Source organism: Notechis scutatus, chromosome 5 (assembly GCF_049901735.1).
Source record: "Notechis scutatus isolate UNSWTSFEM ecotype Mainland chromosome 5, rNotScu1.2, whole genome shotgun sequence".
In the NCBI taxonomy this organism is placed as follows: domain Eukaryota; kingdom Metazoa; phylum Chordata; class Lepidosauria; order Squamata; family Elapidae; genus Notechis; species Notechis scutatus.
In genome coordinates, this window is record NC_142013.1 from 57,576,292 (window position 1) to 57,603,988 (window position 27,697).

Genomic DNA, 27,697 nt, shown 5'->3' on the forward strand with positions numbered 1-27,697 from the left:
TATTAAACAATGAAAGCTAAATGTCAGAGATTAGTAAAAAAAAGTTGTAATTTTTTTCTTATTCAAGTTCCTGAACCCTAGGGGTTATAATTCCCAAATTAAGAATCCTTGCTATTATTTTGGAAATGGCGACTAGATGACATTTTATAGATGTGATCACCATTCTCTTTGGGATAATGTATGTTGGAAGGCACAAATAGGTTCTCTCCTTTCTGGTTGCTCGGCTGCCATTTCTCTCCCCGCGTTTGTCCTCTCCATTACTATTTTGCTGAATTCCTTTCACACACATCACACTCTACTCTGTTTTTCACACCAACTTCTGGGAAAATTTCCACCAAATCTGCCAAAGTGGAATTTAACTGCACAGGTAATGTAACACTGCTGATCCTTGTGACAAAAATAAACAGATTACAATTTACGGAATGCCGTACGTAGAAATTAAATAACCTTTTATTTTCAGCAGGTTTTGAAGACTTTTATTTTCAGCAGGTTTTGAAGACATTCCGAGGCACATGGCATTCCGAAAGCCCAGTTTATATCAATTTCTTTCCCTAATTGCGGGAAAGACTGGATTGAATAGTGCAGAGCAATAATAAAACTATAATTCCTACAATCCCCCAGGAAGATTCTGTGATGACGTTACTCAGCGACAACCCGGGCGAGTGTACGAGCATTCTTTGTAATGCGCATGCGCTCCTGCAAGAAACCTTCGGAGTTCAGAATGTTGCGGGGGGAGATAAGTTGCGACTGAGCGGACCTCCGCGGTGTCTACTTTCCTCCCGCGCTTTCCAATTGCTACTAAACATGTCGTCTCGGAGAAATCGCTCCGCCTCAGGTCAGTGAGAGCCCTATTTCTCTCAGGGCTGTCATGGCGCTATTCTTGCTTTCCCGAATGGAGCTTGCCAATGTTTCGGGAAGAGGTTACAATCGCTAGTCGAGGAAATCGTGGGCCCGTTCGGCCAGAAATTACCCTCTATCCCCAGGCCTCCCTCTGACCCTTGCTCTGCGCAGGAAGAGGATCCCCTCCCTCCAACCGCACCGAGGGCCGGGCGAGAGCTGAGTGGTTGAACGCGCGAGGCGGAGCTTGGCTCAACCCTTTCCTCTGACTCCCGCTGAGAAACGTGAAGGGCAGTCGGGCGAGGCGAAGCGGCGGCCTTTCGCGGGAGCTGGGGGTGGGGGGTGGGGGGGATGGCTCTGCCGGGGACTTTGCATTAACCAGGCAGAAATCCTGAGCGGGACTCGCTTTGCCTGGAAGAAAGATGTGAGATTGTGCGTCAGGAGAGCCTCGCAGGAGCAGGCCAAAAGCCAGCTCCCAAAATGGCCAACCAGATGCCTCACGGGGACGGTCATAAGCCAGGCGATTCAGAGCTTGTGCTGCCTTAGGTCTTGGAGCGGCTTCGTGGTTAGTAGCCGCGATTGGCTTTGCCAGTTCCCGTCCTTAGTTTGCCTGTATGTTCCCAATGCTGCGCTCATCCACGCTGCTCTCTGCAGAAATTAAGAAAAGTTCCTCCCCTCCCTGCAATCAAGATGCGACGGAAGATAGTTTATGAGCCCCGGTGTTCACGTAAACAAGTTAAAAATGCATATACCATGTTCACCTGAGAGGATGGGCTGAGGCTCATTCATAGTTCAGTCCGGTCCGCGCTTGGGTAGCAATTGTGCCGTAAGAAATAAGGACTTTTTAAATAAGATCACTGGATACATTTTGTGTATGTGTAATTACCCCCTTTCATGGCATGTGTCATTTGGAGATAAACCAGGAAATAAACACCCTTCCAGCCTGTCCTGTAGCATTGGATATGAATTGGGATACACTCAAGATATTTTTGCTCCAGTAGTTTTGTTTGGTTGTGGGTGGGTGTGTTTTATTTATCATGGAATTTATTTTTCTGTTAACTGCTGGGACTCTGGGAGATGGTGATAGGAAGCAAAGTAGATACCATAAATATGTGTTCTTTTCGTGAGGGATGTTCCCATACTGATAGGAGAAAAGATACATGGTCCAAATTATTTTTACTGGTACTTCTTTGCTTTGGAGGGAACTCACAATTGGTGTCAAATAACTGGCATTGTTAAGCTCTAATTCAAAATAAGTTGTGGTTCTGTTCACATGAGACGCTTATTACATAAAAATAATTACTCAGCTAACCCAGTTTTATGGATTAATTCCAATATGCTCAACCAAACTAGACAAACATGTTTTGTGTGCTGATCAAGCCCAGCCTTTTTAAACTGTTAGGCCATTTTATGAGATGCCATTTTACTCCATTTTTAAATAGTTAAATTATAATTTACTGCCTTTTGACTATTCCACCACCCAACCTGGAATTTTAGTTTTGTAAAATGTTGAACTTGAGTTAGTTGCGAAGTCGTGTCCAACCCATCGCGACCCCATGGACAATGTTTCTCCAGGCCTTCCTGTCCTCTACCATCCCCCGGAGTCCAGTTAAGTTCACGCCTACTGCTTCAGTAACTCCATCCAGCCACCTCATTGTCTGTCGTCCCCGTCTTCTTTTGCCCTCAATCTTCCCCAGCATTAGGCTCTTCTCCAGTGAGTCCTTCCTTCTCATTAGGTGGCCAAAGTATTTGAGTTCCATCTTCAGGTCAGGCCTTCTAAAGAGCAGTCAGGATTGATCTCCTCTAGGACTGACCGGTTTTGATCGCCTTGCAGTCCAAGGGACTCGCAGGAGTCTTCTCCAGCACCATAGTTCAAAGGCCTCAATTTTTTGGTGCTCAGCCTTCCTTATGGTCCAACATTCACAGCCATTCATTGCAACTGGGAAAACCATAACCTTGACTATACACACTGAACTTGAGAATAATGCCACTTAAATTTCAATTTTTTTAAAAAAATTGTATTTATAATTCTAAATTTCAATTTTTATATTTTAAAATTAGAGATGTTGAGAAAATGTCAACTGAAAATAGAACTGGAAACCATAGCTTATTCACAGTTTATTACTATAATTCCTTTTAGCTGAAGTAGATTTATAAAATTCATTTTACTTACGTTTCTTTTCTCTAAATTGTATTTACCCATTCAAATTATAATTTTATTTTGCATTGTCCCCTTAAAGAATTATCATTAAGGACCATTGAAAATATAATATTTTGAAAATCTGGTTGCAGTAGGTATTATATATATATCTTTCTTGCAACACATTCTAATATGTGGTGACCATATTAATTTTTCTTCATGTCTGTAATATAAGTATTTTTATTGTTCTTTCATTCCTATGGCATAAAAGCTGTGTCAATGCATGTAATTTTAAAGGAGTTATCAGATATGAAGTTCAAGATCACAGACTTCTAATGGCTATAAAGTATAAGGAACTTTAGGAGTCTGGATTTGGGTTATATTAGTTTCTGTTACTACTGTACAGTCTTTGGTCAAGAACAAAGAGAAATCAAACTAAAGGAAAGTTGTAAGCTGTCACCCATAAATCTTAATAATAGAATGTATTTAGTGCATCTTTGGCATAGAAACTTGCAAACCAATTACAGTTAATTAAAATTTATTTTAGTTACAATAAATATAGTGTTCTATTCTACTGATTCTTATGAAAATATGATTAGAGTGTAATTCCAGATCCATTTATATAATAATACATTCTTTCTTAACAGCTAATGGAAATTTGGTTGATTGGTTATGTAAAAACAATAGAGCCTTTTTAAAATTTTATTCTTTATTTTTTGAAGTTTACAAAATATAGACAGACTACTAAAATATACAATAAAAGCAACATTTAATTCAAGAGATAAGAATTTTTAAAAATTAAATAATTAGTGAAAACATTAAAAGAAAGACACTGTTCTAGACAAAACCCCTAAACAAAATTTAACCAATTACAGTACTAAAGAGTTCATTGAAAATAAAAGTCTAACATATGTGAAACTCATAGTCACTAATTATCAAAAAATACCATATAATACTACACTGCTCAAAAAAATAAAGGGAACACAAAAATAAGACATCCTGGATCTGAATGAATGAAATATTCTTATTAAATACTTTGTTCATTACATAGTTGAATGTGCTGACAACAAAATCACACAAAAATTATCAATGGAAATCAAATTTAGCAACCCATGGAGGTCTGGATTTGGAGTTACACTTAAAATTAAAGTGGAAAAAAAACACTACAGGCTGATCCAGCTTCGATGTAATGTCCTTAAAACATGTCAAAATGAGGCTCAGTAGTGTGTGTGGCCTCCACGTGCCTGTATGACCTCCCTACAACGCCTGGGCATGCTCCTGATGAGGTGGCAGATGGTCTCCTGAGGGATCTCATCCCACACCCGGACTAAAGCATCCCCCAACTCCTGGACAGTCTGGTGCAACGTGGCGTTGGTGGATGGAGCGAGACATGATGTCCCAGATGTGCTCAATTGGATTCAGGTCTGGGGAACGGGCAGGCCAGTCCATAGCATCAATGCCTTCGTCTTGCAGGAACTACTGACACACTCGAGCCACATGAGGTCAAGCATTGTCGTGCATTAGGAGGAACCCAGGGCCAACCGCACCAACATATGGTGTCACAAGGGGTCTGAGGATCTCATCTCGGTACCTAATGGCAGTCAGGCTACCTCTGGCGAGCACATGGAGGGCTGTGCAGCCCCCTAAAGAAATGCCATCCCACACCATTACTGATCCACTGCCAAACCGGTCATGCTGGAGGATGTTGCAGGCAACAGAACGTTCTCCACGGCATCTCCAGACCCTGTCACGTCTGTCATATGTGCTCAGTGTGAACCTGCTTTCATCTGTGAAGAGCACAGGGCGCCAGTGGTGAATTTGCCAATCTTGGTGTTCTCTGGCAAATGCCAAACGTCCTGCACTGTGTTGGGCTGTAAACACAACCCCCACCTGTGGATGTCGGGCCCTCATACCACCCTCATGGAGTCTGTTTCTGACAGTTTGAGCAGCCACATGCACATTTGTGGCCCGCTGGAGGTCATTTTGCAGGGGCTCTGGCAGTGCTCCTCCTGTCCCTCCTTGCACACAGGCGGAGGTAGCGGTCCTGATGCTGGGCTGTTGCCCTCCTACAGCCTCCTCCACATCTCCTGATGTACTGTCCTGTCTCCTGGTAGCGCCTCCATGCTCTGGACACTACGCTGACAGACACAGCAAACCTTCTTGCCACAGTTCACATTGATGTGCCATCCTGGATGAGCTGCATTACCTGAGCCACTTGTGTGGGTTGTAGACTCCATCTCATGCTACCACTAGAGTGAAAGCACCGCCAGCATTCAAAAGTGACCAAACCATCAGCCAGAAAGCATAGGAACTGAGAAGTGGTCTGTGGTCACCACCTGCAGAACCACTCCTTTATTGGGGATGTCTTGCTAACTGCCTAAGCTTTCCACCTGTTGTCTATTCCATTTGCACAACAGCATGTGAAATTGATTGTCAATCAGTGTTGCTACCTAAGTGGACAGTTTGATTTCACAGAAGTGTGATTGACTTGGAGTTCCATTGTGTTGTTCCCTTTATTTTTTTGAGCAGTGTATATTGGGAGTATTGATGGAGATTCCAAATCTAGATTTGTTTGGTAGATTCAGTACTTTCAAAGGTAATTAAAATAACATTTCTTTATCATTATTTTTATTACTAAGAAAATATAAGATTGGCCCCCACTTTGACACTTTCATAAGACCCTGAAGACCTGGTTTTGTCAACAAGTGTGGGGACACCAGAGTGGGATGGAGCTCCTCAAATGATTCATTTGATTGTTGACACCACAGTGGGGATTTTTTTTCCTTTTTATTGTTTTTATATTGGATTTTTATCTTTATAAGCCACCCGGGGTCACTGAAAGTGAGTTGGGATATTATATACATTTTCATAAATAGTTATTTGTATAATTTGCTATTGAAGGTAGCATATGTTTGAATACTGTAGTTTTAAATCTTTTTAAAATGTAGAAAATGTTTAACTTTCAATTTCTTTTAAAGAACATGACAGTGATGATGACTCATATGAAGTATTGGATTTAACAGAATATGCAAGGCGTCACCATTGGTGGAACCGTGTATTTGGCAGAAATTCTGGACCTATTGTAGAAAAGTATTCTGTAGCCACTCAGATTGTAATGGGTGGTATAACAGGCTGGTGAGAACAAATTAATTTCACATTCTATTTGGCACATTTATTTTATATAAAGGTTGTCCTAGACTTACAACAGTTTGTTTAGTGACCATTCAAAATCACAATGGCACTGAAAAAAGTAACGTATGACCATTTTTCACACTTACGACCATCACAGCATCCCTGTTGTCACATGATCAAAATTCAGATGCTTGGCAACTGACTCATATTTATGACAGTTGTAGTGTCCTGGAGTCACATGATCACCTTTTATGACCTGACAAGCAAAGTTAATAGGGAAGCCAGATTCACTTCTTCATTGTATGTTTTGGGTAGCACATTCTCCTTAAATATTGTGTAAGATTCAGTGCATGTTATAGAAAGCTGTATCATATTTATTTTAAAAAGCAGATTTTGACTTCATTTTAACATGACTTAATCACTTGTCTTATTCTGCCATTACTTCCTCTGCATTGTCAGCATTCTGCCACATTTCCTGTCCTTTTCACATTTAAATATAACACCATATTTTTATTGCCCATTGTCTTATGAATGCTTATTTGAAACTAGGTAAGTACAGTAAGTCTACACCAGGGGTGTCAAACTCAATTTCATCAGGGCTATGGTTGACCTTGGGGGGGGGGGGGGGAGGTGGTTGGGCAGGGAGGGCCAATTGAGTGGGCATAGCCAAATGGTGGGCATGGCTAGTTTGATGCCATTCTCCAAACTGCTGGCATATTTCTTCTTCACATTGGGTAGACCAGGCCAAATCCAGGCTGGCCTGATCTTTCCTTTTCACATTGGATAAACCAGGACAGCCCCTCAGGTCGGATCCGACCACATTACGGGTCTTGAGTTTGACACCCCTGGTCTACACAAACTTATTGAATTTTATTTCTCTTTTTCTTTCTTAGGTGTGCAGGATTTTTGTTTCAGAAGGTCGGAAAACTTGCAGCAACTGCAGTAGGTGGTGGCTTTCTTTTGCTACAAGTAGGTAATTGTTATTATTCTGAAAATATGAATTCAAATAAATGTCAGTTAAGTGTTTTGCATATAGAAAAGGAAATGGAACCTAGAAAAAATAGGTTAAATAGAGGGATTTGAACTCATGCCTTAGGCATGAAAGCCAAGCTGGGTGACCTTGTGTTAATCATTTTCTCTCAGCCTAACACATCTCACATAGCTATTGTGAGAAAACAGGAGGAGGAAGGACTATTAGATATGTTCACTGCTTTGAGTTATTTGTAGAAATAATAAAGGCAGTATACAAATAAATATTTAAGGAGGTTATGTAAGCAGCTTTTCAGAAGTTTTAAACTATTTTTAAAATAGACAAAATAAATATATAATTAACAACCAATCACATGAACTGACTTACAGAAGTTAATCATTTTACATATTCCCAATCTGCCACAGCGATCACTCTATTCCTTAAAGTGTACTTGAGAAAGAAGCTAATAACTAGGAAGAGAAAATACATTCTATCTGCAAAACGATGTAGTTAGGTACATCTTAACAAATACATCTTAATAAAAATGCTGCTGTGTTCATTTTTGTACAGATTTCTATTTGTACAAAAATATTATTACAGGCTTTATGTATTATCCAGATACGTACATTTTAAAACACACTGTACTCAAATAAACTTGATTGGCTTTTAGGTAAAAGTTAATGTGAGTTCATAAGGAGAACAAACCTATTTCAGATTAAGGGTCTGATACATGTTATTTTGTCTAGGGAGATATGTAATGTGAAATGACAAAAATAATATATCCCCTATTGCAATTATTTTCTGCCATAAATATGTAGTTTAAATCTTTAAAAAGAATGTTTCTGCCATATCCTGATGGCAGCACCAGGTGTGACATCCACATGTTGCCAGCCCTCCCAGATAAACCAGACAGGAAGCTTAATTAAATGAGCGAAATCTATTTTATTATAAGGCTACATTAACAGAATCTTGTAAGTACAGACTTCCTGCTGCCACTTTTAACCATCTGAAGGTGGGTCCTTCCTAAGTTTCTTTCTCTGATTATGAAGTGACTGCAGGCTCCTAAATCTCTCTTGTCCAAGACAGCAACTTTTTTCCTCATCACCCAAGGTCATCTACACATTTCTATACACGTTCAGAAATCATGCCGTCATGTGTCCATTTAATTTGCTATTGGTGCAGGAAAATACTGTGGTGGAAAAGCTTTTGTAGCTTATCATTTTTTTTGCCTTATATGGAGCTTCCGGACTCCTTGTTCCGTAAATTCATAGTTCTGTCAATCTCATACATGACTGGATGGCTGGTACATATTTGGAGATCAAACTGGGCTAAAAAATGGTATCTTTGCACTCACCCCATTTCCCCTGCTGCAGAGGAAGTGGAGAAAGTGGAGCATGGTATGAACAGAACTTTCTGTGAGTGGGCTGAGATATTTCTTGCATATATCGGGGTGGGGGTGGGGAGTTGGCCTACTTCTGTCTTGGATGACATAGACAGCCTTTCCAGAGGCCCCTCAACCAGCTTGTAAGTAAGAATAGATTTGTTTATTTAATATAAGGCTCTTTATATCCAGATGATCTTTTACTTTTCCTCAATGCAGATATATTACTCCTTGTATTCTTAACATTCTTAAAACTCTTTTATGTTCCTAGATAGCTAGCCATAGTGGTTACATACAGGTTGACTGGAAAAGAGTTGAAAAAGATGTAAATAAAGCAAAAAAGCAGCTCAAAAAACGTGCAAACAAAGCAGCACCAGAAATCAACACATTAATTGAAGAGGTAAAATACAAATTATTGGTTTTACATATTGATTTTGTGCAATTTCTTGGTATATGTCTGGCCCATTCAGGGGGGAAAATGTGTAATAGATCTTCAGCATGTTGTGTCTTATGTGGCCTAGCTTTACTCTGAACTTGTCAGAAACAAGTTGCTGCTTACTGGAATGTTTGACTGTTAATTGATAAAACCTTAACTGTTGTTGTTTTCTTTATTCTAATATGGTTCAGTTGGTTGTATGTGTGTGTATGTATGTTATGCTCTATGTTATTGTACTACTTTTGCCTACCATCCAGAAGCCTACTTTTTTAGGTGAAGAATTGTATGGAATATTTAAAAACAAATTTTAGAAATGCATTGGCTTTACACTAGAAAATCTTGTACTACAATCAATTTGATAATCTTAAACTGCCATATACCTCTACTTTTAGTGTAACAGGTTAGTAGAAGTATACTTACACAGTTTTTATTTAGGAGTTATTTGAATCATTATACTAATATTAAAGCATTGTTGAATTACAAGAAGAAAAACAAGAATGTTTAAGCTTTTATTTTCTAGTTTATTGTTCCCTTCAAGAGCTTTATATATTATTATTATAAGTTATAAAATGCTAAAAATAAATTGAATGAATTGCTTTTTGCCAAAGCAGACTTTGCATTAATACATCTCTAACAGAGATTTGAAGAATCTGAACAATGAATAGCAAATAAAAAGAAAACAAAATTGGAGTTTTGTTTTAGTGATTTAGGATGATCATAATATAAACATAATGCCCCAAATGCATGCTCTTAGAATCGTAACTTTTTCTCCAAGCTTTAAAAATATGATAAATATAAATGATTCCATTACCCACAGTTTGGCACATGCTGGGCCTTGTTATTCACAATAAATATTTTTGCATATCCACAGTTTAGGACTTGCTTTGTATTATTTTATGTATAAATTACATTTTTCAATTAGTAGTAGTACCACTGTTATTTATTATAACTTATATATCTCATCCATATGATATTGATTACCATCCAAAACCCCAGGAGATGCATAAACACATTTGGATTGTCCAAATGCCTAATAGATCCACATGGTTTTTAGAGAACACTTGGGGCATTTCCCAAAAACCCAGCCAGACAACGCTTTAATGCTTTCCTGCACTTGGTAAATCACTAGTAATGGGAGGCAAGCTTAGAACTATATAAAATTGCTTCTGAGTGGATTCTTTCTGCTAGCTAATTCTAGTGGCTTCTTTGTTTTATGAGGACTTCCAGAAATTGAATCAACAGAAATAATTTCTAGAATGCTGGTAGAGCAGGGGTGGGCAAACTACAGCCCGCGGGCCACATCCGGCCCATCGGTCTGTCCAATGCGGCCCGCCCTGAAAAAAATCGCTGCCATTGGTCTGTCCAATCCGGCCCGCCCCTGAAAAAAAATAGCTGGGCGTGGCGTATTGCCCTGTGCCGCGTGGCCCCCACAGCTGCAAAACAGTGCGGAGCGATCTAGGGTAGGAAAGAAAAGAAATTTGCAAAGGCCTCGGCTGGGAGTTCGAAATCACCTTTGAGTGCGACCTCTCCAAGGTGAGTCCCCGCCGATCCCCTTTTTTTCCGGGGCTTCCAGGCTTAAACTTTGCAAAGGCAAAGCTTGCAGGCTGGAGCGTCTTCCCGCCGAGGAGCGTCTTCCACCCGGCGGGCGGGCGGGCTGCTTGGAGCCACCTAAAGCTAGGCCGCTGCTGGTGGAACCTTGCCCTGCCTTGGTGCCCCGTTTCCCGGCTCGGCGGTCCTGCTTGGCGGCACTTTAAAGCCTGCTCCCAGCACCGAGCAACTTCCCAGCAACTTTCCGCTTCGTTTTAACTGCAGGCGCTCGCGCCTGGCCCCGAGCCACGCGGCGGAAGGGAAGCCCGGCGGGCGGGCGGGCAGGCTGCTTGGAGGAGGCTCCGGGCTTCCCCTCTGCCAGGCGCGGCGCCCGCGAGTTAAAACGAAGCCGAAAGTTGCTGGGAAGTTGCTTGGGTTTCCCGGGCTTCCAGGCTTAAACTTTGCAAAGGCAAAGTTTGCAGGCTGGAAGCGTCTTCCCGCCGAGGAGCAGGAAGGGTTCCGCCCGGCGGGCGGCTGCTTAAACTTTGCTCGGGCAGCACTTTAAAAGCCTGCTCCCAGCACCCGAGCAACTTCCAGCAGCTTTCGGCTTCCTTTTAACACGCGGGCGCTCGCGCCTGGCCCAAGCCGTGCGGCAGAGGGGAAGCCAGGCGGGCGGGCGGGCTGCTGGAGGAGCGACCGGCGGTGCTCCGGCAGCAGCAACAGGCAGGTGTCCGGCTGGGGCTGTCAGGAGTTGCTACCGCCGGCGCAGCTCCATGCGGCTCCAGTCCCGCGTTGCCTTGGGAAGGAAAAGGCAAAACCAGGAACCGCTGAGCCTGAGCCTCCGGTGCCACTGCTCCCATTGCAAAGCACCGCCGCGGCTCTTCCTTTTGCCTTTCCCTTCCCGAGGCAACACGGGACTGGAGCGCGCAGAGCCACGCCAGCGGTAGCAACTCCTGACTCAGGGGCCTCTGAGGGGAGGAAAGGGGAGAAGAGGGGGGAAGGGTGGGGGCGATTCCCCAAAAATCTTGTGCTGACCCGGCCCGTCTGTCAAATTTTAAAAGTCAATGCGGCCCCCGAGCCAAAAAGTTTGCCCACCCCTGTGGTAGAGGAAGATGAGAAGTGATTCTCACCAAACATGAGTATATGCCCATGTTCAGACCTTCTCTACAATGATAAGGGAGGCAAAACATCTTCTCCACTATTATATTAATAGACTGTCATCCTGTGTGCCTGTTTAGAGTAACTGTTAGAAAAAAATTAATGCCTATGTGATTTATGTGGCCACTTTGCACAGAAAAATGCTTACCGTATTTGCCGGCGTATAAGACGACTGGGCGTATAAGACGAGCCCCCAACATTTCCACTCAAAATATAGTTTTTGTTATATACTCGCAGTATAAGACGACCCCCCCACTTGGAGGCATGCTTTTCAAGGCAAAAAAGTCGTCTCATATGCCGGCAAATACGGTGAGTTGTAACACTTGGGGTATTCTGGATATAATTCTTGATTGACACCCCCAACCCCTTTCCCCCAAACTTACAAAGCCACCAAAATGCTTTAGAGAGGCAGCTTCGCCTTTCTCAGGCTGGCACTCAATTCCTCTCCCTTTCTTTGTGACAGCCCCGCGTGCGTGCCATCGGGACTCCAAGGGTGGGGATGGACAGCTGCCAACTCTCTCTCTCTCTGTCTCTCTCTCTCTCTCTCTGTGTGTGTGTGTGTGTGTGTGTGTGTGGTGTGGAGGGTAATTCCGGCTATCTCTGGCCTCCGCTCGGTTTTAAAGTCGCTTGGCCGGTTCCCAAGTCATAGCGCTGGCCGGGAGACGCGGCGCCGGGTGGAAGCCCGGTGCAGGGGAGGCAGATCTTTCTCTCTTAAGCGGGGAGGGGAGGAGGGGACAAGAGGAGGGACGGGACGGGACAGGGGGCGGGAGGAGGCGCTCGCCTTCTTCCACCGCCCACGGACCCTTTTCTTCCCAAGGGGACCCTGGAAAGCAGCTCGGGAGCCGGGTGGCCCTGCCCAGCGGGTCCCATCAGGAACTTCCTGAGGACACCCGCCCCAAGCACAGCCCTCCCGGTCTTTCAAAGAGGAGGGAGAAGCGGGAGGAGCAAATTGCCGCCCCGCCCGCTGCCCAGAAGGAGGGCGCCACAGTCCACCCCCACCACCTTCTCCCCCACTCCCCGGGCCATTACGCGGCTCGGGGCTGGCTGGGCGACGGCCCCGCCAGAGACCCTCCCGCTCCACCCCCACCCCACCTCCAGATTGGCCTCCGCATAGCGCCCGAGCCGGGCGGAGGGTGGGTGGGTGGGTGGGAGGAGGAGGAAGAGACTTCGGCTGGGCTTGAAGGGGCTTCAAGTTGCGGAGCTCCGCTCCCGTCGCTCTTGCACCGGTGACAATGTATTTACCGGCGTATAAGGCGACCCCCCACTTGGAGGCATGTTTTTAGGGCAAAAAGTCGTCTTATACGCCGGCAAATACGGTAGATTCCCAAGGGGAGATCACCACTTCTGGTCGTCAGTGGGTTTTCATCACCATGGTATTGTACTGGATGGCCTTATGGGATTCAGGATTGCAGATACCATCTTGCAATGCTCCACTCCTTCCTCGGAAAGCAGATCGAGACAGTGGTAATAGGAAAGGGGAAGTGAGTTAGTGATCTCTGCTCTGCAGAATTCTGTGTGTATTGCTCTTCTCTCTCTTGTTCACTATGCTCGGTGAAGTCATTTGATAGTTCAGGGTACACTATATCTTCATATCCTGGTGATGATCAATCACTACCCTGTAGGCAGGGGAAATGCTATTGATATCCTTTCTGGGTACTTGAAGACCATCAGAGATTGGAAGGCACAGAACGAAGTGTAACCATGTCCAGTCAAAGATACTGTTTGCCCTTGACATCAGTGTTCTCACTGGAAGATGGGCACTATCCCTGAAGAAGCAGGTTCCGGATTTGAGGTTCTAGTCTTACAGCTTTTGCTAATACAGCAGGTGGGAGCTGTGATTTGAAGGGTCTTTGCACAGCAATGACTAGTGCACCAGTTACAGCATTACTTGGCCGAAGAGAACTTTGTTACAGTAACTTGCACCTTTCTTACCACCAGGTTAGATTATTGCAAAGCATTTTGTAATAGTCTAACCTCCTTTTAAATATAATTCAGGGACAGTAATTCATACAGAATCCAGTGGCCTATATAATACTGGCTTCCTGCCCAAACATATTGCACTCTTTGCTTTGGGGCTCTGCACTAGGTACCAATTAGCTTATGTACAGGGCTGCTTGTGCCAACCAAACTCAGCCTGATCAATTAGGTCATCCATGGAGAAAGTGTTTCTAGTGTCCCACTTTGGGAGATAAAAGGAGTTACTTCTTGGTAGCAAGGCCAGTTATGTGCAACAATCTTCCTGTGAAAATCAAGCTGATCCCCTCACTAATTTTATTCAGTAAGATACTGAAACAGAACTGTCCAGGTGGCATTCTAATTAAATTGGGTCATTTCTTTTATTTGGTGGATTATTTTATTCTTAATATTTTATTGTTATATTGTTTTGATTTTATGCTAATGTTATTTTCACTACTTTTCTTTATATCATGTTAACTGCTAAGATTATGGTAAATTATAAATGTGATAAACAAGGATGGTGTTGTCATGGAATAAATGAACAATTGATACAAAAAAAATATTGAAGGTGTTTCTAAATTGAAATGTTCATGATAAAGAAATGTTAGTGCTTTTTAAAAGTTAAGCGACTCATCTTCAACTTCAGTACTAGTAAGAGTCTATTGCAGAGAGTGGGAGCCAAGATAAAAAGCTCTTAAGAGGCAGGGGTGGGATTCTGCCGGTTCGGGCCAGTTTGGGTGAACTGGATGTTAATTCTATATCCAGTTTAGCGAACCGGTAGTTCTGAAGACCAGCTGGCCCCGCCCACCCTCCCCTTCCAGGAGTCCCCACGAGGCCCGCCTGGCTCCCAGGTAAGTGTTGGGTAGCCTCTTGGGAGAAAAAACGGGGCCTGGGGGTGTCCAGTGCTGTCCCCCCACACCCCATTTTTGCTCCCAGGAGGCTCCAGGGAGGTTTTCTAGGCCAAAAACAGGGTGTGGGGGTCTAGTGCTGCCCCCCCACACCATGTTTTTGCTCCCAGGAAGCTCTAGGAAGGTTTGTGAGGCTGAAAACAGGGTGTGGGGGGGGTCTGGCATTGCCCCCCGCCCTATTTTTGCTCCCAGGAGGCTCCAAGGAGGCTTGCTAGGCCAAAAACGCCGCTCCCCCCACCCCACATTTTTGCTCCCGGGAGGCTCCAGGTGTCAAGCCTGAAATTGACATATGTGTAGCTTTAGTATATATTCTTTTTCTTACTTTCTCTGTGGCAGTCATGGGGGAAGGGTTTTGGGCTTGCCACATTCCTAAGGGGGGGATGAGTGGAGATAAAGAGAGTTGTTTTGGCTAGGCGATTCTTCTTCCTGTGGGAAATGAGCTGTCCATGCTTGGGCCCCTTGAGGTGGAGATTTATGACATCAAGCAACGTTGAATTACTTCTATTGGATAATGTGACTTTTGGGGGGTTGTTTCTAACTTTTAATATTGTGGGGTAATTACGGGTTGTGTCAGATCCGGAATTACCATGGACTTTGCCAATTTGATGCTTTCTTAAATAAAAGAATTTGTCTTGGAAGATGGAGTTTGTTCTTTTCTTTTAAAATGAATTTCATCACTTGGAAACCTGACAGGTTTCTAGGCCGAAAACGCCGCCCCCCGATTTTGCTCCCAGGAGGCTATATACTAGCATATTTCTGTTCAAAGCCTCAAATTTCCCAGGTTACCTCATCAGCCTCTATTTTACTGTCTTTTTTATTTTATTTTATTATGCATTATTTAAAAACATTGAACTGGTGGACTTCTTTGACATACAGTTTATGTCATTACATCTTATGTTATATACTCTAAATCTTATGTACTTTTATACACATTAGGTCTTTATACATTTTAATTCCTTTCAGTTGCATTTCAGTTAAGTCATATAGTCTTTCATATCCTTCCTACAGATCGTTTGTTCTTTTTCTATTTTGCGAACTCCCTTTCGGTTCCCTCCAATGATAGCATTTATTCCATATTATATAGTATTCTGACTCATCGTTATCCTTCAGTTCCAATGTCAACCTACCAATTTCAGGGCATAACAAGATCTTGTCTATCACCTCGTCTTCACAAGGGATTTCTCTAGCCTTCCATTTCTGGGCAGATGTCATCCTTGCTGCCGTAATTACATGGATTATTAGATAGATAGGTATCATCTTTTTTGTATTTTTCTGACATGATTCCCAATAAAAAGTCTCGGACTTATAGTTTATTTTTAGCCCTGTCATTTGCTGTAATCACATCCAAATTTTATACCAAAAATCCTGAGCTTTTTTGCAGGACCACCATGCATTTTAGTATGTACCCTGTTCTTTCAAACATTTCCAACAATTAGATAACTGGTTTCTGTACATTTTTGGCCAGTCTTGCTGGTGGGAGATACCACTGGTAGAACATCTGATACAAGTTTTCCTTGTATGATGTGGCTAATGTTATCTTTTTGTTTCACTCCCATATTGATTGCCATTGGTCCAAGTATAGATTGTGCCCAAAGTCCTTGGCCCAAGTCACCATCGTTTCTTTAACCTGTTCTTCATGCATTTTATAGTCCGATAAATATCTATAAATTCTCCTTATCTGTTTATCTTCTGGCCCATGCATATTAATTCCCGAATCTTTTTTATCTTTTTCATACCTTGATTGAATTTGGAGATAAGCCCACCATTCCAGAACTACCCCTTGTTGTTTTAGATCCTGTCTCAACTTCAATTGCCCCTCGTCATTTATGATATTTTTGTAAGTAATAGCTTTTGTGTGGTTAGACAAGGTTGGGTAGACTATTGCCTCTGGCGTAGATACTCAGGCTGGCAGTTCCATATAATTTTGAAGTTTAATTTTATTCCAAATCAGAAATAAAGCATGTCAAATTTTATGCCTTAGGAAGTATTGGTGAACAGTGTTTCTGCCATACCACAGAAACGCATGCCAGCCCTGCTGTAGGTTGTGGTCTTCTAAGTGCAGTAATCTTCTGTCTTTTAAGTTTATCCAGTCCTTAATACAGGTAAGTGCTGCTGCCTGATAGTATAGTTTCAATTCTGGAAGTCCGAATCCTCCTCTTTCTTTTGCTTCTTGTAATAATTTCAATTTGATCCTGGGCCTGTTCCCTTGCCACACAAAATTTAGCATCAATTTATTCAAATCTCCAAATATTTTTTTGTCTACTGGTAGTTTTATGGATATGCTTTAGAACAAAAAGAGCACTTTGGGTAGAATGGTCATCTTAATTGCTGATACTCTTCCTAATAAAGAGACTTCCAAATTGCTCCATCTTTCCAGATCTTTTATTTGTTTCAGCAATTTATCATAGTTATCTTCTTTAATCGTGATGCAATGTGCCGAGATGTTGATTCCTAAGTATTTTATTTTTTGCCTATCTGGCAACTTCATGGCCAAAGTTTCTTTCTGTTTATTAGTCCTGTTCTTGACTGTCATTTTCATCTTATCTTTATTAATTTTTAAACCAGCAGCATTGCCATAATCCTCAAGTAATTCCAAAAGTTTTGGGCCTGTTTGTTCTGGGTCTTCCATAATGAACACCAGATCATCGGCAAACACTTGTAATTTGAAGTTTTCTTTTTTAACTTCTAGACCTTTTATCTGTAGTTCTTGCCAAATTGTCCTTGCTGATTGATACTTCCAATGTGAACATGAATAATAGCGGTGATAGTGGACATCCCTGCCTCGTTCTTTTCTGTATATTATTTTTTTTGTCCCTTCTCTGTTTATTATTATTTTGGGTTCTTGTTTTGAGTATATTGCCATGATTATATTTAATAAGTTTTTGCCTATGTCCATGTATCTAATTTGCTGTAATAAAAACAACCATTTGAGATTATCAAAAGCTTTTGGGGCATCTAAAAAGAGTAGCGTACTTGTTTTCCACTGTGTATTTCATAAAATTCAAGGATATCCAAAATTGTTCTTGTGTTATGTTTGATTTGTCTTTTAGGCAAGAAACCATTTTGATCTCTGAATAAATTTATTTCAAAAAAAATTTTAGTCTCAGCTATAATGGTTGCAAAAATCTTATCCTCTATGTTAAAGAGAGATATCGATCTATAATTTTTGATCAGTGTCTGGTCTGAGTTTTCTTTTTGTATCAATATAATACTAGCTTCTGTCCAAGATCTAGGGATTTTTGCCTCTTCTAAAACTGCGCTGAAAACTTCCGATAAAGATTGGCCCAGAATATTTTGTTTTGAGGGAGGCCTCCTCTGTTACTCTTTTGTGAATTCTGAAGAAGCTATGCTGCAATAGCTCTCTTGCAGCAAACCAATGTCTTCTGCATTCCAGGGAGGTCCACAGGGGAATCATAAAAAGAAGAAAAATCAAGACTGCAAGATAGAAAAGGTAGAGCTGGGATTGCATGATGACGGCTACCTGTTTGAGGCTAGGTTTTTTTTTACCCTTCCTTGAAGGGATCCCTGCTTGTTTTCTACCTACCTGCCTATGTTTCTTATCTAAATTATAAACTACCTACCTCCATCACAAATGGGCACTGTATGGTATAAAAATACAATTTCCACCATGCATCCTCAATTTATTTCATTCTTGAAAAACTCCAGTACTGGTCCCAAGTTGTCAATATTTGGGTCTGGTGGTAGAGACTCAGTGGGACATTACTCATATTTTAAAGCAGCTCTATAAAACTGTATAGTATATCCTATTATAGATATTTTGGGATGTTACACTAACAAATTATTAGGAACAGGGCATATGCTTTATTCCAATACTTACTAGATGAAAATAGAGATGCAGCTAATGACAGAAGCAGAATACAAAAAGTGCATTAAAATATGAACAACAGCATACTGGTCATGGATTAAGATACAGAATGAAGTGTTAGTTTGCCCTGAGCTCTGAAGCTGAAAACAAGTTTCTTGTCTGCCTGTTGAAACAGAAACTTGATTGTAACTACTACCACGTTGGAATAATCTATTATTGGTATTGTACATTTACTCATATATTATGTATTTAAAGAAGTTAATGAATCCTGCTGAATGAGTTATCTGTGTGTGCTTTCTGGATTTGATTTCTGCATTAAACTCTTAACAGGAAAAAGAAGTGTGTTAAGCCTATTAAAGCTAAGTATGTGTTTTAATGTTTTTATTTTGTGTTTAATTATTTTGAACCAGTTGCTATAACTTCATCAAATAAAGTTGGATGGAAAGTTATCCAAAAAATGGATTAGAAGATCCTCTTGGATCAGGGGTTGTCTGTCTGTCTGATATGAATAATCAATAATAATAATCAGGATCTTTGTATATAATAATCAGGATCTTTGTATATAATTGCTCATTGGTTAACATCAAGTGCATCTATACAATCTGACATAAACCTCTTTTGTTTTCAGTCAACAGAATTTCTTAAACAGAACATCGTGGTGTCTGGTGGGTTTGTCGGAGGATTTTTATTGGGTCTTGCATCTTAACGACATGACTTTCATCATCCTGCTGATCTAACCATGGTAAAGATGAATGACAGTGATGCACAGATCTTTTCTGTACACCCTGAATCTCTTAAGAAAGAAGGATGGAGTTGTCAGATACATTGGAGCAGTTTTACGTCTTAGGCTTTACCTCCTTATGCTTACCTGAAGGAGATTTGCTGAAAATTCTGCTGTGCATTCAGTATCATTCCCAAAGAAAAAAAGGCTAATTCTCATAATGTATTCATTTTCCTTTAGAGTTCATATTGAATATGTTATTTTTGTTCTGCACTTCTCACTTTAGGGTTTATATTTATTATATAAAATTATCTCATACTGTGGTTAATAATGTTATACCAAACATGTAGGATATTGTATTTTAAGTGCAGGGCTAGCTGCCTTATTTTTGAAATCACAGCATAATAATAGTAATTTGTACATGTATTTTTTTGCAAATATGAAATAATAAGCAACTATGAACCCATTAAAAAGTAAAATAACATTGGCAGATCTTTGCAGTTTTATATTTTCATTCTTTTCTCAACTTGGGATTGTATTATGAATCTGCATTCAAGCAGCCTATATGAGATGCAATCCATAATCTTGATTCTGGACTACAAAGTACAACTCATTCTTTCAATACTGCAGTGTCATCACTGCATAATGGTACCTTTGGGAAATTGACTTAGTAGATTAAAAAGTACATGCCATTATACTGATGAGGAAAAGAAGTTCACATTAGGAGAACAGTTTTATTACCCATATAAGTAAATAGCATGCAAGCCTTTGAATACCAAGTATCCTTTTTCAGATACAATGGCTAAATATCCAGAAGAAAAAAGGGGTGTGGGAGATAACAGAGTTGGAAGAGACCTTGGAGACCCTGCTCAAGCAGGAGATCCTATTCCATTCAAAACAAGTGGCTGTCCAGTCTCTTCTTAAAAGCCTCCAGTGATGGAGGACCCACAGCTTTTAAAGGCTGGTTAATTGTACCTACTATTAGAAAATTTCTCCTTAATTCTATGTTGTTTCTCTCTTTGATTAGTTTCAACCCATTGTTCCTTGTTTTGCCTTTAGGTGCTTTGGAAAATAGGTTGACCCCATCTTTGTAGCAGCCCCTCAAATACTGAAATACAGCTATCATGTCACCCCAGTCCTTCTTTTCACTAGACTGGATAAACCCAAATCCTGCAACCGTTCTTCATATGTTTTTGTCTCCAGGCCTTTAATCATTTTAGTTGCTCTTCTTTGCACTTTTTCCAAAGTCTCAACATCTTTTTTCGTCATGGATCAAGGCTGTCGAATCCAACCTTGCGAAACTAGGCTCCTCAGATTTAATACTCAACCAAGCAAAACAACCCTTGTGACAAAAGGTAGAGGACATCGAAAGGCAAACAGACTTAGGGAAAGCTCCGTTGTTTCTGGCTCCAGACGCTATTAAATATGTTGTTATTCCTGTCAGCTATCTTAGCCAGTTGGAGTCAGCAAACCACCGGAAAGCATTTTCGCTTGCATAAGTTTCCATCGGCTGTCCTGTACGGCAAGTATAGTGGCTGCTTAAGAATAAACAGTCTACAGCTACAGTGCAAGTAGCAATAGCAATAAGACTTATATACTGCTTTATAGTGCTTTACAGCCCTCTCTAAGTGGTTTCCAGAGTCAGCATATTGCCCCCAACAATTTGGGTCCTCATTTTACCCACCTTGGAAGGATGGAAGGCTGAGTCAACCTTGAGCCTGGTGGGACTTGAACTGCCAAATTGTAGGCAGCTGGCTGCAGAAGTAGCTTGCAGTACTGCACTCTAACCACTGTGCCACAGAGGCTCCCTAGTAGCTAGGTTCTGCGCAGCATAAACCTGGAGGTTCATCGGAAACACATGTTTAATCCACCATGGTTATGTTATATAACATATAACATTATTCCTTTCCCTTTTATTATTAAACTGACAATGGGCCACACAGTTTATGGATTGTAATTTAAGTATAGTTAGACCATGTATAACTGATAGACTTGATTTTATCATAGATTTTAGTTGTTATTATTTTATACTAGAATTTTTAATTGTATATTTACTGAGTGTTTTTATTTGTTCTGGTCTATGACTGTAATAAACTGAATTGAAATTGAATTCAATTACTGAAATGTGGTGACCAAAACTGGATGCAGTATTCCAGGCGTGGTCTTACTAAGTATATATTTTAGCCTCTAGCCCCCTAATCATCTTTGTCATCTGGATGCAATATTCTAAGTGTGGTCTTATGGAGGCTTTATAAAGTGGTACTACCCTAATACTTTATATGATCTTGATTCTGTCCTTCTGTTAATGCAACCTAGGATTGCATTGGTTTTTATGGCTACTGCCATACACTGCTGACTCATATTTAAGTGATTGGACAATCACTTAAGCACTAGGATTCCAAGATCCCTCACTCTATTGAACCAGGTTTCACCTAACCTATACCTATACATTTGATTTTTCTTGTCTGAGTGTAAAACCGTACTTCTCTCACTATTGAATTTCATTTTGCTAGAAAGGGCACAGTGTTAAAGTCTGTCAAGATCCTTCTGTATCTTGAGGCTATCTTCTGGAATGTTGGCTATTCCTGCCAGTTCAATGTCATTTATAAATTTGATACATTCCCCTTCTATTCCCTCACAGCTGTTAAAACTGTCTGCACCATTTTACAGTGTTAAATAGTGTGTTAGAGTGTGGCTAGGTAATGTAAATTGGTGCCTACAAGGTAATATGTTTTTAGTTGTTTCTGGGAATTTCCCTGTTTATTCCTAAAGAAGAATCCAACAAATAATCAGAGTATGCCGGATTTGGTAAGCATAAAATTCAACATTTAAAGTCAAAATTATTGCCTTCCATATTAAGATACAGATATTTGAAGGAAAAGAAATAAACTAGGTTACCCTTTCCTGTCTAGGCATCCTCCAGACATATGACTTTTAAGAGTTCTCCAACCTGCATAGCCATTACTGAGGATTTTGGAAATTGAAAACCAAGCATGTAAAGGTTACCCAGGTAATGGAAGGCTAGTGATCTTGGTTAATAGTGCTAGAAATAATGTAAGAAGTATTAGAGAAGGATAAACAGGAAAATCTGTAAGGTCATTGGCAACCCCCCCCCCCCCCCCCCAATTATTCTAGCCTTGTTACTATTCATGTCTTTTGACATTTCCTTTTTATTTAATTTGATCTCAACATTATTCATTCTTTAACTATGTTAATATTTTGGTTCACCTTTCCATTGGGATTCTTCAGGACTGTCGCTGGCCAACTTCTTTTTTATTCTATCCTTGCTTTTGACAGATAATTTCTTTTGGTGAAGAATTGTTATTGGTAATGGTACCCAGTTCTATTTTTCTGTTTCTTCTCTTCCTACTACAATGTAGCTGTTTTACAGCTATTCCTCTATGGATGGAGGAGTATCTCAAAAATATGCCTTTATTGCCTTTTTCTACAACTTCACTTTTGACTTCTCTCCCCCTCTCCCTCTCTTACATAGCAGTGCCATTCAGTCTCCTCAAATTAAAATGTACAGCTTTTATATTACTACACATTTTTTTCACAGCTAAATTGTCATCTTTTCCCACATTTTTAAATTTTTTAAATCCTTTCACTGATTAAAACAAATTCCATTCATGGGTTATATAAACCTGAGAAAGGTATCTATACATAAGTAAGAGGAATAGCATGCACATGAGCCCTGCTTACTCTTTCTGATTTGAATGGGAAAGTCTACAGATTACCACATTATTAGTAAGCAGGATTTTATTCTGACCCTGAAAACTTCTCTTTCCCAACTATCTTGCTACATTTTCAATAGGATGCACTATCCACTGCAAAGAGTCTAGCCATATAGCACTATAGCTTGGATGTTTTTTTAACAGGTTGTGATGATGGGCCACCTACATTGCTTTCATTTTTTTTCTCTAGACTTTTTTTTTTGCACTAGTCTTAATGAGCTCTTGCAGGACCATTCAATCTTCTTCTTTTCTATTCTTCCAATAATGCCAGAAAGCTATAGAAACTATTAATTGGAGAGCTCTTTCCATTTTTAACTACTGTAGCAGGTGATTGTATGAGCAGAGGTATTCAGGGTTACTCTCATCTTGAAAAACTTTACAGTTTTTAAAAATCCACCATTCTTCAGATTTTTTTGTTTATTATGCAAATATATATTTATTTAGTTTTAGCAAGATTTTAGTTTTCTAGGCAAACCTGTTTTATAAATTAAGGAAAAATTAGTAAGAAGTATCTAGGTTTTGGCAAGAGGCCATAACTAAGACAAACCAGTCTTGTTTCTAAATGAACTCTAGTCATCAAATCAATTTATGGTTTCTTTTTTTGCTAATCTTGAAGTAATTCTTATTACTGCATTTTCAGCCTAAGCCATAAGGAAAGTTCTCAAATTTGATTAAACTCAATTGAAGACAATGTGATTAGTTAGGCAAAGGTCCAAGCTTATTAATTTAATTGGGTTATGCTTTGGGTAAAACTCAGGGTTGGTTTTTTTTTACAATAGATAGGAAATCTATTTTATTAATGGCCATGATTTTCTTTAAAAATAATATTTTGTCCTTTTAGACTTATCTTTTAAATGATAAGTCATTGTAATTTCAATCAAGAATTGCTTTAGAACTGTGCAAACTGCAGATTTTTGGTTCATTGGATATGATTCATGTATTATAAAATGACATTGTTAAATGGAATGTAAATTAATGTCTGATACATTTTTTCTTGGGAAACAAAATGTAATGAGATCAAACTTACATTAACCCAATTTAGCTATTTACATTTAGCTATTACAGAATTTCTATTCATTGTGCAAAATTTGTTCATGTATTTAGCATGGAAGCCTTACTAAAATAAAGGGGCATTGGAATGACCAAAAACAATGTTTGATGTTTCTTATTTAAATCTGCTGCTTTAAAAACCAAAAACAGTCACTCTAAAAAATGTGACTTATAGCAATTTTCCTTTAATCACTTAAAATGACAGCTATTTCCTTCCTATAATTTGGATTTAGGAAAAGAATATCACTAATGCCTAACAACAGAGGGTCATTGTTGAATCACTAGTTAAGAAATCTTAATGGTCAGGTTAATGCCAGAAAAATCCACAAGCCACTTAGGAAGGGATAGTCTACCACTCTAATTGTTGGTTTCCAACTGGAATTTCAGAAATAAGCAAGTTTTAAAGATGTAGGTCCTATTTCACAATTAAGATAAATTTTATATACATGAATTTTTCCAACCTTTTTAAACACCTTTAATGAGTGTAATATGTGCCTTATACTGTAGCTGAGAATTGAGCTTGAGTTTAACTTTATTTAGAGAGTTATATAGTAGTGTAAGTGCACTACTAGCCAAACCTGACTGCACTATTAACCAATTGGTTGCTTTCTAGATGTGCTGAATAACAAATTATGTTTGGATAAGATTTGAATGATGAGAGTTGAAGTTTACCACAACTGGATGGCACAAAATTATAAATCTTGCTTTATTGGCTAGCATCAGATTCTCATCTTTCATACTTTCAGCGTGCCTTATCTTGAAGAATATGCATTATTAACACCCGTTTTCCATTTAAATTAGGTTAAACTAAAGACTGGGGCATCCATTGTTCTAATCCGTAATATATATATTACATGCTGGACTATGTGGGCTACCTACTGGCCATATGTAAGACTTTCACAATTTATTTCTATTTTCAGCCACAGAAAACTGATTAGCTATTGTGTAATTTAATGTTAGTCCCTGTGTTGCTTTTAGGGATAATCTGACATTCTAATTGCAATATTTCCCTTAATGCCTTTTATTGAAACAGCTGAAAAGAAAGAAATGTTTAATTAAAAATGCAATGGAAAAGCTACCAAGCTTAGTAGAAGCAAAAGCTGTGAGATTCCAAGTTGACAGTTTTGTATTAAGAATGCAACTGAGCAGGTCATGCATGTCACAATTAAATTCCTGCCACAACTAGTCTTCCACACAAACTGCTGTGAGTCATTTTGCATTGACAGTGAATAGTGCTGCATCTTAATTGAATCATTTACTGATTTAATTTGAAATCAACAAGCAAATAAGCTATTTTGAATAAAACTATGTAATGGGAAATGAGGTGAGATAGGCATTCTTGTCAGTAACACTTTAGTGATTAATCTATTTTGAAAAACCTTTTCAAACAAAATAAATCAAACATATTAAAGAAATTTCAATCTTTCCTTGTGAATCTTTATGGTTTCAGAAATTAAACAATAGATTTCAGTTCCTCAACAAGCTACTGAAGAATTGCAAGGATCTTTTGAAAATTTGCAATGCAGTTGCGGGTCCAATGCCTTTAGTGAGGGATATCTGTAAAAATCTGAAAACAGCACCAACCCCTCCCTCTTAATTAAACTTAGCTGTTCTGGAGGGTAGCAGTTGTCTAAACAACAGGTTGAGCCAGTCACACTTTCTCAGCCCAACCCACTTCATAGGGTTGTTGTGGGGAAAATAGGAGGAGGAAAGAGTATTATGTATGTTTGCTGCCTTGAGTTACTTATAAAATAATAAAGATAGGATAATTATCTAATAAATAACTAACAAGAACAACACAATAAATTCTTCAGTCTAAAGACAGAGGGGTAGCTTTATTGCTTTAGCAGTGAACTGTGGCCAAGTTATCCATACATTAAATGAAATTTGTTACATATTCAACAAACTCTTAAGTAAGATAGGGTGACATAGACAGTGATGATTAGTTCAAAGTCATTCTGTCAAATTAATGTAAAAATGACAAATTGAGCTTCAAAATTCCTCACCTAAGTCCGTCACCCAGACAGTGCAACTGAAGTTGGTCTCAGAATTGTCTATGATCAAATGAGGGAATGTTTCAATACATGTGACAGCAGAATATTTGATTTGTCTCTGCATGTATGTATTTTTACTTCCTCCTCCTATCAAATGTTATGGTTAGAAACAGAAATGGAATCAAGTGCAGGTATGTGGAAAATATAGTAGTTCTTTTTGTAGCTCATTGCAGATAAATGCTTGGTTACATGACTAATGTGTACACGGATCAGTCACATTTAAGCCTAATAATAATAATACTTTATTTGTGGTCACAGACCAAAACACAAGTACAACAAAAGAAGAACATGGGAAAATTAATCATGAACAATTGGTCACCAAAAACTTGACTAAGGGGAATTACAGCATTCTACTCTGATGGTTACAGCTCTTAAAAAAAAATTGGAAACCAAAGAAGTGATGTATGAGGAGCCATCCCCTAGACAATATAAGAACAAATTACTAACATTGGGTTTAGAAGGGTCTGTTTCAAGGAGAGACAGTAACTTAGATCTGCCTGCGTTATACATAGGGCAATATAAAAGGACATGCTCCACAGTTTCAACCTCAGCTCTGTCACAGGGGCATAGTCGCTCGTTAATCAGGAGCCTCTTAAATCACCCACCCAGTAGTGCTGAGGGCAGAACATTAAAGCAAGCTAGGGAGAAAGCTCTTCTATACTTGGGAATGGTTAGAGTGTAAAAATAGGAAGCCATCCTCAGTCCGTAATTATTAAATTGGCTGAAGATCAGAGTTTTGTTAGCTCTGGCTCATAGATGTCCACAAGCCGTTGGGCGTCCTTAAGGCCATAATCTCCCAGGGCATCCCCTGTAAAACCTAGCAGGTGTAATTTCTTCATCAGCTCCCTCTTCCAATGAGAAATATGATAGTCAGCAAACGCCAGGGAGAGGTAGCTACCAGGAACTGCCAGAAAGAGCACCCGAAACCACCATTTAAAGGTGTTAATCCACGCCATACATTTGACTGATCGAGTGCCCAGTTCCAGGTACATCGGAGCAAAACCAACACAAGGAGGAAGACCAGAAGTTTTCTAAAAAAGACAGCCTGGGTTCTTTCAATACAATCCTTGAAGCCCTGTATCCATATGGGAATTCCGTAAAGAGTTTGAGACAAAGTGTTGGCTTTGTAAATACGCAGAGAAGAAGGAATAAACTGGCCTCCTTGGGTATAAAAAAATCTTAAAATCTGCTGGTTGACTACAGGAGGCCGAATTCAGCACCTGGTTCAATGTCTAGTCCAAGCACCGGTGTTCTGAAATTGAATACCTAAATACTTAAAATGGAAAACCTGCTTAACAGCATTACCATTGATAGCCCAGTTATACAATTTCTGGGCTCTAGAGAACACCAATACTTTGGATTTGTCGTAATTAATAGACAAGTGGTTCTCAGCACAGTAGGACCCGAATGCAAAAAGTAATCTTTTCAGACCTGGCCTTGACAATAAAAGGAGGGCCGCATCGTCAGCATAAAGGAGAAGCAGGATCTTCGTAGTTGACAACTTTGGGGCCTGGGACTCAATACGTCCAATGTGAAAGGCCAAGTCAGATAAGAATAAATTAAACAAAAGAGGAGCCAGAACACAACCCTGCCTTACTCTGTTCTTAGTCAGGATAGGATTTGAAAGTTCTCCCTGCAGACCACACCTGACCTGACTAGAGGTCTGTTTGTACAAGGATCTAATTAGGAACAAAAGATGTCTATCGATAGAACTTTTGAGCAGTTTTGACCACAACAGTCCCCTAGGGACTGAGTCAAACGCTGACTTTAGGTCGATAAAAGCAGTAAAAAGTTTGCCACCTGGTATGGTAGTATATTTATTGACCAGGTGCGCTAAGACAAAGCAGTGGTCCAGTGTGGCACAGCC

At 40.0% G+C, this 27,697-nt stretch overlaps 1 protein-coding gene across 4 annotated transcripts; it reads left to right on the forward strand.

The window, feature by feature from the left end:
- The first annotated feature begins 540 nt into the window (after nt 1-540).
- On the forward strand, nt 541-23,875 carry FUNDC1 (FUN14 domain containing 1). 4 transcript variants are annotated; one of them, XM_087966810.1, is made up of 5 exons: nt 541-835; nt 5,956-6,112; nt 7,003-7,078; nt 8,732-8,860; nt 17,840-18,804. In XM_087966810.1, exons 1-5 carry the CDS (start codon nt 634-636, stop codon nt 17,960-17,962), a joined length of 687 nt encoding a protein of 228 aa, XP_087822936.1. In that variant the 5' UTR covers nt 541-633; the 3' UTR covers nt 17,963-18,804. The 4 variants fall into 4 exon arrangements, with proteins under 4 accessions (XP_087822936.1, XP_026529828.2, XP_087822937.1 ...); XM_026674043.2 differs by lacking the exon at nt 17,840-18,804 and adding an exon at nt 18,900-23,875 and having other exon boundaries at nt 663-835; XM_087966811.1 differs by lacking the exon at nt 541-835 and adding an exon at nt 5,028-5,573 and having other exon boundaries at nt 17,840-18,806.
- Nucleotides 23,876-27,697: the final 3,822 nt, after the last annotated feature.